Raw genomic sequence first — 12,621 nt, 5'->3', positions numbered from 1 at the left:
AAATCAAAAAATGCTGTGAATACACGTTTCTATGCCTTGGAATGGAGTGAGTTGCTCCCAAAGCCTCATGTTTGAAGGCTTTGTCTGATCGAGACTCTGATCAGCTTCGTTCTGAGGCGGTTCACCTAAAGCACACTGTTTCCGAACTGGCTGCCAAATATGAAGATCTTGAAAACCGTTCACAAAGAAATAACATAATCCTTCGTGGCATGCCAGAAGATACCAACGAGAATCGTGGCACACTGCACTCCAAGGTTGCTAACGTTTTCATTAGGCTTTCCCTTGACTGTCCGCGTATTGAACGCTTACATAGGTTAGGCAGAATGCGGCCTAGGCGTTCTCGCCCTATCATTTTATAACTGCTTGATTTCACCGATAAGCCAGTGACGCAGAAAAAAGCTTATAAGCTGAAAAATTCCGGCATGAAACTTTCCGAAGACTTCGTCCAGAGTACGTGCAATACGTAAAAAGCCATGTGACGCTTCGGTTGAGCAGCGGAACAATGGCTCGGTTATTAAAATGAGGTTCGCTCATTTATTTGTAGATAACGCTCGTTACAACTGAGACGGTGCCTCAAACAGTTTAGTAATAGCTCCAGGTTTTGATTCAAGCGCAAGATTTGAAAATGTATCATCATCACTACATTGACAACCTCATCACTCTGCCACCGATCTTGCGGTTTTGAATGTTAATGCCAGAAGCATAACTAACAAATTTCCACATTTTCTTTCACTAGTTTCTTCATGTTCTCCTCATGTTATATGCATCACAGAAACATGGCTTTATGAAGATATTCATGACTCAGAATTCACACCTCCTGGTTACATTGCTGTGCGGCATGACCGTCAGAATTAAAAAGGCGGTGATGTTGCTTTGCTTTTACGTTTCAGATTTTAACTTTAAGGTTCTACCATGTCCTCCGAATGTAGAATCGGTTTGGTGCAAGTTACTAGTACATAAGCAGAATTTAACAATTTGTGGTCTTTATCGCCCCCCCTGATAGCGCTGATCTGATCAAGAAACGCCAATGTATGAAAGCCTCTGTCCCTACAGCTAAAATAGAACTGGCAGAACTTTCGAAGTTATTCAACAAGCGTAAGACAGCTGACATAAGGAAGTATAATATGCTCTCAGGAACGGAGGAAGCCTAAAAGCAGTGAAGAAGAAACTAGGAATTGGCAAGAATCAGATGCATGCGTTAAAAGACAAAGCCGGCAATATCATTACTAATATGGATGAGATAGTTCTAGTGGCTGAGGATTTCTATAGAGACTTATGCAATACCAGTGGTACCCACGACGGTAACGGAAGAGAGAATAGTCTAGAGGAATTCGAAATCCCACAGGTAACGCATGAAGAAGTAAAGAAAGCCTTGGGAGCTATGCAAAGGGGGAAGGCAGCTGGGGAGGATCAGGTGACAGCAGATTTGTTGAAGAATGGTGGGCAGATTGTTCTAGAGAAACTGGCCACCCTGTATACGCAATGCCTCATGACTTCGAGCGTACCGGAATCTTGGAAAAACGCTAACATAATCGTAATCCATAAGAAAGGGGACACCAAAGACTTGAAAAATTATAGACCGATCAGCTGACTGTCCGTTGCCTACAAAGTATTTACTAAGGTAATCGCAAATAGAATCAGGAACACCTTAGACTTCTGTCAACCAAAGGACCAAGCAGGATTCCGTAAAGGCTACTGAACAATAGACCATATTCACACTATCAATCAAGTGATAGAGAAATGTGCAGAATATAACCAACCCTTGTATATAGCTTTCATTGATTACGAGAAAGCGCTTGATTCAGTCGAAACCTCAGCAGTCATGGAGGCATTACGGAATCAGGGTGTAGATGAGCCATATGTAAAAATACTGGAAGATATCTATAGCGGCTCCACAGCCACCGTAGTCCTCCACAAAGAAAGCAACAAAATCCCAATAAAGAAAGGCGTCCGGCAGGGAGATACGATCCCTCCGATGCTATTCACAGCGTGTTTACAGGAGGTATTCAGAGACCTGGATTGGGAAGAATTGGGGATAAGAGTTAATGGAGAGTACTTTAGTAACTTGCGATTCGCTGATGATATTGCCTTGCTTAGTAATTCAAGGGACCAACTGCAATGCATGCTCACTGACCTGGAGAGGCAAAGCCGAAGGGTGGGTCTAAAAATTAACCTGCAGAAAACTAAAGTAATGTTTAACAGTCTCGGAAGAGAACAGCAGTTTACGATAGGTAGTGAGGCACTGGAAGTGGTAAGGGACATCTACTTAGGACAGGTCGTGACTGCGGATCCGGACCATGAGACTGAAATAATCAGAAGAATAAGAATGGGCTGGGGTGCGTTTGGCAGGCATTCTCAGATCATGAACAGCAGGTTGCCATTATCCCTCAAGAGAAACGTTTATAACAGCTGTGTCTTACCAGTACTCACGTACGGGGCAGCAACCTGGAGGCTTACGAAAAGGGTTCTACTTAAATTGAGGACGACGCAACGAGCTATGTAAAGAAGAATGATAGGTGTAACGTTAAAGGATAAGAAAAGAGCAGACTGGGCGAGGGAACAAACGCGAGTTAATGATATCTTAGTTGAAATCAAGAAAAAGAAATGGGCAAGGGCAGGACAGGTAATGAGGAGGGAAGATAACCGATGGTCATTAAGAGTTACGGAATGGATTCCAAGGGAAGGGAAGCGTAGCAGAGGGTGACAGAAAGTTAGGTGGGCGGATGAGATTAAGAAGTTTGCAGGGACAACATGGCCACAATTAGTACATGACTGGGGTAGTTGGAGAAGTACGGGAGAGGCCTTTGCCCTGCAGTGGGCGTAACCAGGCTGCTGCTGCTGCTGATGGTGATGATGATGATGATAGCCCTAGTGAATTGTTCGATAATATTTGTCATTTTATACATGACCATAGCCTCGACAGTTCTAACTTAATAGTTCTTGGTGACTTTAACGTTCCCGGCGTTCACTGGCCTTCATTTACATATTCCACCAATAGTGCCTCTATTTATAGAGACTTAATTACGTTCTCTTTGTCCCATAATCTGGTACAATTAGTTGATAAGGACACGTGGCAGAACTCCATACTTGACTTACTGTATATCAGTGACAGTATTGCTAATTTAGGTTTTAAGTTTTACATCCCGGAAGGAATTTCGGATCATAACGCAGTTCTCGTACACATTAACTGTCATATCCCACATGAACGCTTTAGCTATTCCACATTTCATGATTTTAACAAGGCTAACGATACGTCTATCACTGATACTCTGGCAGATAACTTCGACCATTTTTGTCACTCAGTACCGAATGTGATGTTGAGCCTTGTTAATTGTTTTGAGTCATTATTGAAATCTTGCATCAATAATTACGCTCTACTAAATTAAAAAATATAAATAATAAACTTCCTTGGATTAACCAGGATATCTTGCACCTGTCACACCGTGTAAGTAGAATACGTAAATCAAAGCATTCTAATCCTGCGCTTCGCGTTCCTTTTGAAAAAGCGAAGGCGGAACTTCGTACTCGTACTAAAGTGCTAAAGATTTCTATTTTTCAGTCCAACTCCATGTACTATTTAAATCAGATCCTCGCAGGTTATGGACAACAATCTTACCTAGTGCAACGTGCAGTACCTCTTTCAACATTAACGACGCTATTACTAATGACCCCACCGTAGTTTCGAATGCTTTTAACTAGTGCTTCCAATCTGTTTTCACCCTCGATAACCATGTAGTTCCAAAGTTTAGTTATGTTGCACAAGCTAATAAATTAGGCGATATCGTAATAAGTTCTGATAGTGTCTTAAACCTAATCTTGAATCTCGGCACTAAAATGTGGACCGGTTCAGATGGTATCCCGAATTCCTACAAGTAAGGTACTGAGCTTACAAGTAAGATACTGATTCTTACAAGTAAGCTACTGCGTTCAGTACCTTACTATAATATTCCTGAAATCCTTAGACTCTGGTGAAGTACCAACTAAATGGAAAACAGCCAAAATACTGGCTTTGTATAAATCAGGTGATAAACAATTTCTAACTACAGGCCGATATCTCTCACAACCCAGTCATGCAAGATGTTAGAGCACACTATTCACAAACATATAATCGAATTCCCTAACTCAAATGATGCTATAAAATCTGCCCAACATGGTTTCTGCCGTGGTTGTAGCACTGTAACGCAATTATTCGATTTTGTTCATGATATCGCTTCTAACCTAGACATAGGTAATCAAGTGGATACCATCTTTATTGACTTCTCTAAAGCTTTTGACTCTGTGATTCAGTCTAAAGTACTGGTAAAATTAAACGCCATATTCAATAATCACTGTCTTGTTTCTTGGATAGCCAGTTTTCTTTGTTATCGCTCACAATTTGTTTCTTTTAACTCACTGGACTCAACTCCTGTCGGCGTTACGTCAGGCGTTCCTCAGGGATCCGTATTAGGCCCTTTATTATTTCTAATATGCATCAGTGATTTATTTCGTAGCACCTCAACTAAAACCAGACTTTATGCAGATGACTGCGTATTAAACGAACCTATTAACTTCATTAATCACCACCACCGTCTTGCCCAATCCCTTGTCTTTCTGCGCTTGGTGCAAAACGTGGCAAATGAACATCAACTGTAGCAAAGCAATTGTGATGTCATTTGACAATAGACAGGGCCCCCTCTCGTTAGATTATTCTCTGGATGGCGTCCAACTAAAAAGAGTGTCTCAATATAAATAATTAGTTGTCATTCTAACAGATCATCTTTCTTGGTCTAAACACATCGAATATGTAAACGGGAAAGCCATAAAATTAGGTTATTTGCGCCGCACTTAAGCTAAGACTCCCCGCGTTACTAAACTGCTATCATATAAAACGTTAATTCGCCCTGTTCTAGAACATGCATCTGTCGTTTGGTTCCCCTGCAAACAATGTGAAGTAAGGTCGCTCAATAACGCTCAACAAAAATTTATCCGTTTCATTTGCCAAAATTACAGCCGCATTTTTTCACCAACACAGGCTCAACAGTCTTTGAACATTGAGCCATTACTTTCACGTTATCACACTGAAGCCTCAAAATTGTATACGCATTTAATAACTCTTGCTCTGATCTTTCTGATTGTAACTATCACATTTACTAACGCAAGTTGTACCTGTAGCTCTCACGCCTTGAACTTAACACCTATTTATGCCCGTGCTAACTCATTTAAGTACAGTTTTTTTCCACGTACAATAGAGCTTTGGAATTCTCTACCCGGTAACATTCGTTCACTATCATTAAAATATTTTATAGCTATCACTGGTAAGCCCTTCGCTAACATGTAAAGCGCTTCTTTTCGATCATTCGTCTTTTTCTGAATATCTGTGTTCTTGAAGTGTAATGTATAGTAATGTATAATGATCCCACCCCTGCTATAGTCTTATATTGGGCTGCAGTATAAATAAATAAATAAATAATGCTTCGTTTTCTATAGATGTCAGCTGGAGTTGAGCGTGGCTGTTTCTTTTTATGTTAATTATTTGCTCATTTTGCGTCTTATTAGTATCGTATTTCACGCGCGATAATGTCGACTTAGTGTTCATTGCGTCAACACTTGGTTGACCCTTTCTTTTTTTCTCCAAAAGGCCAGGCGGGCCGATCCTGCAAATAGCAGCGATAAAACCGCCTTCTAGGCACTGGTATCTCGCTTGAGCCCTGCTTAGTCCAATCGAACTCGCCCCATTTGTCCAAAGTGTGCCGTACAACGTCATCTGCGGCGGTTCACCCTTTACAGGAGTATAGTGAAATGTGGGCAATGTTCGATTATATTGACGCTAATTACGCCCATTCAGTTTATTTTACCTACTCTACAACTAATGCTCACTTCTTGCCTCGTTGAGTGCTACATTTTGATACCTGCTGCGACTCCCTACGACGCTTTGGAGGCGTGCAATAATTTTTTTCTTCTGGAAGCGGTTACGAGATAACCAGATCCCAGATGCGCCAACCCGTGTGAGGTCAGCTGAGAAGACCTCGTGTTCAAAAAAGTTCACGTGGTCACCAAAGCTGGCCTCGCTGCTTCGGACAACCTCGGAGTGATGCAGTACTGCATGTTTACCTTGAAAGTCGGGAAAATGAACTGGGAGGTATACTGTGCGGAAGGCTTATACATTTGCTTTAATCGGGAACCTGCGCTGGAGTTAGCTATGTTGACTGAAATGGCGGGACCAGCAGCACACCACCTTCTGCTCTGTTTACTTTCTGGTTTTCTTAAAATAGCTGGAAATATCCAAAATCCAATTGATCGGCGAATATATGTTTGATTCGAACATGACAGTTCTAATTGCCTAGAACTGGAGTTGCTTCACTCTATGTACCGCTTTAAGTTAACGAGCGTCATCGCGTTCTTCATCGGTTCTTTCTCTCGACAATCACTTTTTCTCTTGCGCCATCAGTAGCTTCCGCTGCGCACGGTCACCACAGTACACCTACACATGCCACATTATTGTGGAACGGAGGAAAGCCTTTGCGTGTCGCTTTACCTGCGGTCCCGGCTGCGGCGCCAGGAGCGCCGTGGCCGCGTGCTCCATGAGGCCGCGCAGCTCTCGCAGGCATCGCCGCTCGGGGCGCTGTTGGACGCCGTCTGCCGCGAGCAGCACAGATGCCGGCAGCACGGGCAGCAGCGGAGCCAGCTCGAGCGCGAGTCGCCAGGCGAGGTAGTTGTGCACCGCGGCGGGCCTGGCGTCGGCCAACAGCGGCGCCGCCTCCTCCACGTAGCCCGGCGCCGTGAGCACCAGGCTGACCGTCTGGGGTGCCGCCAGGTCTTCCAGCAGCGCTGAGAACACCTCCCGCCAGCGCCACTGCAGCGGTGCGTGTGGGCTCGTGTGACGGGCCTTTCAAGCATGCGGTTCTCGTGGCCCTGCCAGCTATTGGGCACCGTTGAGCCTTTCTTCGCTGGCACAGGGTACATACAGTAAAATCTCTACGATGCAAATTTCTCGGGACCTCGAAAAAATATTTGTATCATCCGAGTGAATTCGTGCGGTCGATAAGCCACAATCGGAGCGCCAAAGTAAAGGTGAGACATTCTTCATGTATTAACGCGACAGCGTTAAGGAGCTCGTGTCGCAGAAAAGTCGGCGTCGGCGGCGTTGGCCGTGAGCGATAAATCCCGGCAGGCACTTCATGAATATTGCGAATTACTTTCGGTCGAATGATTCTTTGGCGACTTTCTGGACCTTTATGGCCAAATGTTGATCCAGTATACACTTCGCGCTCGTTCCTTCATCTAACACACACACACACGCACGCACGCACACACACAAACACACACACACACACACGCACCCCCGCCCCACACACACATCGTCGAGATTCTACCGTACAGCAGAAAACATTGGTTAACGGGACTTTACTTCTGATGCAAAACAAAACACCGGTTAAAAAAGGCCGTGTAGTAAATCCACCATTTCGGATCAACTTTGACCATTTGGAATTATTTAACGTGCATTCAAAGCGCGACACGTCTGCGTTTTATTGCGATAGCACCTATATGAACACTCCAAACGCATTTCTGCCGTCGCTGTCGCCGTGAGGTTCCACATGAAGTCCAAGGACCGATAAAATTGTCGCCGCGCCCCGTACGCCGTATGTGCGAATGAAAGCGTGCGAGGGTGAGCCGGCAATAATCTCGCGCACGCAACAGAGGGGAGGAAGCGCGCCGTCTTCCGCCGCGCTCTAGGCTCCGGGGGGAAGGTGGAGGCTCCGGGGAAAGTGGAGGGGGGGCGCTCTACTCCGTCCGGCTGGGGCGCCGTATCTCGAAAGCCGTTTTCGACGGGTACACAGACCGCCGCTCGCTGTGTCTTCGCAGCGTAGTTGGCGTTGACAGCGGCTTACTCCAGGCTCACTCGCGGCTCACTCCAGCGTTTTAACAGCGAGTTTCCGCCGACATCGAATGAGATGTGTTCATGTTTGCTTGTGTGCGCGTGACACCGTGCTTGTTAATTTAGTTACTATGCCTATGTTTACAACTTTATACGGCCGATAAGACTACTACCCTTATTTCATATAGCTGCCCACTAATTTTCTAGCGCAATCGATGCTTGGTCTTTCGGGCGAAACTGCGACTTTTTTTTTTGCTTTCCACTCCCCACGTTAACAGCCTTAATCCAAACAGGCCGGGAATCAAACTACGGCGTGGCCGTTGCTTTATTGCTGGTTGGTTCTGATTCATTGTACGCGTTCCAAACTGGTCTGTGCGGTAGTGCAAGAATATGTACACACATCAAATGTCGACGCGCGCCGATACGGCAGATGCCTAAAATGTGTTTCGTGTTTTACGTTTTGTGCCAGTCCGTATAGTGCGTGTGTACCTTCGCGTGTTGGGGCAGGCTGAATATGCGTATGGTGCGGTAGCGTGGCACGTAGGCGGCGACAGGTGGGCTGGCCTTGGCCGCAGTGTGCGCCACGGCGCGGTCCAGCTCGACCAGGGCCCGGACCACTTGGCCGTCCGGAGATCGTCGAGTCAGCGCCTGCAGCCCGGAGGCCGTCTCGTTCCAGCGCCAGCTGGCTGCCGTCGAAGGGGGATCCACCTGTAGCACCGTTACCGTAGCACGGTTTGCGCTCTTCGGCTTCACTTATACATTCTGTTCAGAAATACCGCGGTCACATTGAACCGATCAGGTGGGACTTTCATTTAACAAAAAAGAATAGATGCGCATGATACCCACGTTGCAATCGAACTCGAAGGTGCACATCAAAATGGAGAGTCGTGCTAACCAGTCTAAGTTCATCGCGATGGATTCCTTTTCGAAGCTCAACAAGAAAAGCAAGAAAAAGCAAACAAGACCGAGAGGGTACAGCGCTTTGTATTTTTTCGTTTATTACCCCTCTTTGTGTGTGTGCACATGTAGCTGATGCATCTCAAAAAGAAATCTAACGTGGTGCACATCATGAGCGAAATAAAGAAAAAAAAAGAGAAATGAGTACATACTGCAGCAAAACAATGAAAGAACACGTATTTATGAACAAGTATCTTGGCATACACGTATGAAGAATTATCTTAGCGCAAATTGGGGGGGGGGGGAAATTAGGTGTAGCGCAAGACGGAGGTGAGTGGAGATCGCTGGGAGAGGCGTCCGTCCTGCAATGGACATAACGCTAGGCTGACGATGATGATGACGACAATGATATTAGCTGGTACTGAAACTTTCTATATATTGCCTAAAAGAGTGTATATACCTACTAAATTGTACCTAAATATTGTAAGGTTTTGGCTACGTATAGAATACATATCTTCGGAGCCTGAGTGGTCGTTTATCTTTCGCATTTTCGTCGCCTTTTGCCATCACATGTTGCACTTGTGAGCATTGTCAGATGGTTCTCAATACAGGCATGCAGCAATTACACTCGGGGCTCACGTATATGGCGACTGCCGAGCGATTTCCGGGCGGGGTGCCCAGTCGAAGGGCGACCAGGGGCCCCAAGCCGAGATGCCGCAGCAGGTGTCCGGCCAGCAGCTCAGGCGCCACGGGGGGCTCCCGGTCCAGCGGCAGCGGGAACTGGGACACACCCAAACGTTGCGCCACCGCCCACCAGGCGTCGCTGCTCTGAGCCGTCAGCAGCTCTGCGCGCGCGCAGATATGTCGATCCAGTTGTGCTTTAGCGAAGACGTTGACGGAAATTAGCGCAAAAAAAAAAAAACGAGAAGTACATTTGACAGAACCCCTCCAACCACAGATGTAATGTATTTAGCATCGAATAGCGGCCCACCGTGCTGTCACCGCAGAGATGCAAGTATATTCTGATGCGTGTGTGTGCAGCCGGGCCCCTTTCTCGTGCTTCCCTTTGGACACCCTGCACCAACTAGCGCCGCCGCCGCGAAGTCCGCGCGTGGCGTGTGCAAATAATTTACGTATTCAGACAACATCGATTGCCCGAATATACATGAAGCGGGTTCGATTCCACTCACCACCGGAGAAACTTTAAGTGATTATTTTTGTAAGAGTGGAACATACCCAGTGTTTGACAGTTGGTTTCGAACCCGGTTTCCACAGCACAGCCGCTTGATCGCTCTACCCATTAGACCATGGACTGCCCAGTGACCCAGTTTGGCGGTAACACGGTTAGACAGACAGACACAGACAGTGCAGATATTTCTTAGCGGGGACGTACACGGGTATAACGAAGCAAGTGTCAGATGGCAGCAAAGCTTGAGGCGGAATCTTGCAATCCTGCAGTGTGATCATGGCCATAACGAGTTCGCAACGCACTTATGCTGCACGACTCTCTCCCAAAATGGAAACAGATGTCCTATAGTATATCACGCACGGTGGCGGATCCAGAGGGGTGGCACTGGAGGTGTAAATACTCCCTGCGCAATGGGTATTTACTACGCATTAAGTGGGCGCATGCCCTCCAGGGGGAAACACTGCTGTAGGCGTTCCTTGTCATCCTTGTAACAGCAATATCTTCGCCACACCCGAGGCATCCACATTTTCTTCTACTCGCGGGGAGTGATGTAGTCTTACTGGCTGCCGGGGCGCTTACTGGAGGGTAGGGCTGACAGTAAGGTATTTCTGGAAGGACAGGCCGCAGTGCATTCCCACAAGGCCTGTGAACGAGGCCCCGCAGTGAGGGCAGGTTGTGAAACCTGGGTATATGTCAATGTGTAGTCTGTGTAAAGTGCTGTGCTTTTCGAACGAGTGACGCTTCTGAATAACCAGGATCGCGCTTTTCTGGATGCTATCAAATTCCGCCATGTTGGCGCTCTGAACCAATCAGTGCCGACGTAACCGCCCTGCGAGCCAATCAGAACCGACAAGATGGGCAATTCTAAAAGTGTCCAGATTCTATAATAGCGCATCATGCGTAGAAAGTCGAAATAAGCGGCAAATGCAAAGGCGCCGCCATGTTGCTACCTCATTTTTGTAGTGCTAAAATGTCCAACATATGATGCGAAAACCATTTATACGTATACCACCTACGTGGACAATGTTTAAAGTTCATTACGCATATTTTTGAGGAAGATCTATGCTTATTTATAAAATTACTGCAAATTTTACGCTGCGTGAAAGGGTACCTGCGGTCACCGATTTCAATGCGTAAGCGCCATGGGTAGCTTTTCCTATAGAGTTGATTATATATACTAAGCATTTGGTGGAGAGGAGCGAACGAGGCTTAGCGAAGGTAAAGTTTCTATGATAAATTTATTTGCGTACCACTTGGAACGAGGACTGGGATACGGCAGGCAGAAGCATAAACTTTCAACTGCCCGCCAGTCCTCGTTCCAAGTAATGCGCAAATAACATTCGTCTTGAATTGCAACCAACTAGACCAAACCAGTACCCTTCTTAATATTTCTAGCCGTGATTTGCGTTGTACACTCTTACTCTTAAAACGGTTGCACCGTTTAGGGTGTATATTTGTCCCACAACAATAATCATCTGCCTTGCTTGCGTTTCCTTTCCTGAAAACTCGGCTCTCGCTACTTTCCTGTCGAGAATGCTGCGTCACACTGATAACGAGCGTGCCGTTCGTGACTGGGAAGTACCGGGCTCGCAGCGTTAAAGAAATGAAACGCGGGCAAGACAGATGACGATTATCGTTGTGGGACAAGATAAGCCCCAAAGGGTGTAAACTTTTCTAAGAGTGTTAGACAAAGGTACACCCTTTGGGGTGTATATCTGCCACACAAAAATAATTGTCATCTGCCTTGCCTGCGTTTCCTTTCTTGAAAACGCCGCGCCCGCTACTTTCCTGTCGGGAATGCTATGTCATGCTGATAACGCGCATGCCGTTCGTTACTGGGAAGTACCGGACTCGCAGCGTTACAGAAATGAAATGCGGACAAGACAGATGACGATTATTGTTGTGTGGTAAGACACGGCCCAAAGGGTGTTGTCATTTTGTTTTAGAGTGTATTTTGCTTTATATACTTTCTAGGGTTGTAACATCTCTTCCGGAGGTCAAATCATATGGCACATCGGGGCGCGCCTAGCTGGTTATAGAATTGTTCGTTGGCTGCCATGATGTGGCTGGGCATAGCCAAATAAGTGTGCGGCCGTATATACACCGTCGCCTGCAGGTTTTCAGCGTCGCCGTCTGCTCCCAGTACACGACCACGATGCGTCTGAGGCAATATGTGTGAATAGCCAGCTGAATCGTGCGTACTTCCCTGGAATAGCATCGGCAGTACGCTTCTGAGTATGCTTTTGAGACTAGCTTACGCGCTTAGGTCTCGGATTTTCTGAAAACATATGGCCACATTAGATGAAAGCTATAGGTAAGTGGTCTACATACGAAGCGACACTGTTGCAGTAACGTCTGCTCACCCGTCTTCAGACAGCCCTGGTAGAGGGCGGCTGCTTTCTCAGTCACAGTCTGCCTGCTCCGTGGCGCCACCGTCGAGGACAGCAGCGCTGCATGCGCGAGAAGACACCGCGTCACTTGCTCTTCTGTAGATCCGTTAGACACGGTTGTAGAGAGGCTTAGTAAATGAACTCGTAGTAAAATAGCTACTATTGAGTCATCACGTTGTTCAATTTACACTTCGCTCCGTTTGCAATGTGCCGCACGAGACAGATTGTCCGCGCCAGGCACTATATCGCGAAATGAAAACACGTATGCAGCTAGCTGTGCTTAAGTTTCG

The 12,621-nt window shown here is 46.4% G+C and overlaps 2 protein-coding genes across 2 annotated transcripts in view; one reads left to right on the top strand and one right to left on the bottom strand.

Annotated features, from left to right (window-relative positions):
• Positions 1-12,621, top strand: part of LOC142564393 (uncharacterized) — a 32,279-nt gene that overhangs the window by 1,072 nt on the left and 18,586 nt on the right. Inside the window, exon 2 of the mRNA XM_075675388.1 lies at positions 6,539-6,840. The gene's annotated coding sequence lies outside the window, so the exon portion shown is untranslated. The remainder of the gene's footprint in view (positions 1-6,538; positions 6,841-12,621) is intronic.
• Positions 1-12,621, bottom strand: part of LOC142564395 (neprilysin-1-like) — a 34,438-nt gene that overhangs the window by 13,943 nt on the left and 7,874 nt on the right. Inside the window, exons 4-7 of the mRNA XM_075675391.1 lie at positions 12,305-12,391; positions 9,392-9,597; positions 8,345-8,563; positions 6,515-6,832 (exon numbers count right to left, since the gene is read on the bottom strand). Of these exons, the coding sequence (XP_075531506.1) occupies positions 6,515-6,832; positions 8,345-8,563; positions 9,392-9,597; positions 12,305-12,391 (830 nt within the window). The remainder of the gene's footprint in view (positions 1-6,514; positions 6,833-8,344; positions 8,564-9,391; positions 9,598-12,304; positions 12,392-12,621) is intronic.

This window comes from Dermacentor variabilis, chromosome 11, assembly GCF_050947875.1.
Source record: "Dermacentor variabilis isolate Ectoservices chromosome 11, ASM5094787v1, whole genome shotgun sequence".
Taxonomy (NCBI): domain Eukaryota; kingdom Metazoa; phylum Arthropoda; class Arachnida; order Ixodida; family Ixodidae; genus Dermacentor; species Dermacentor variabilis.
Note: the sequence above shows the minus strand (reverse complement) of the source record. Positions and strands in the feature narration are given on the sequence as shown.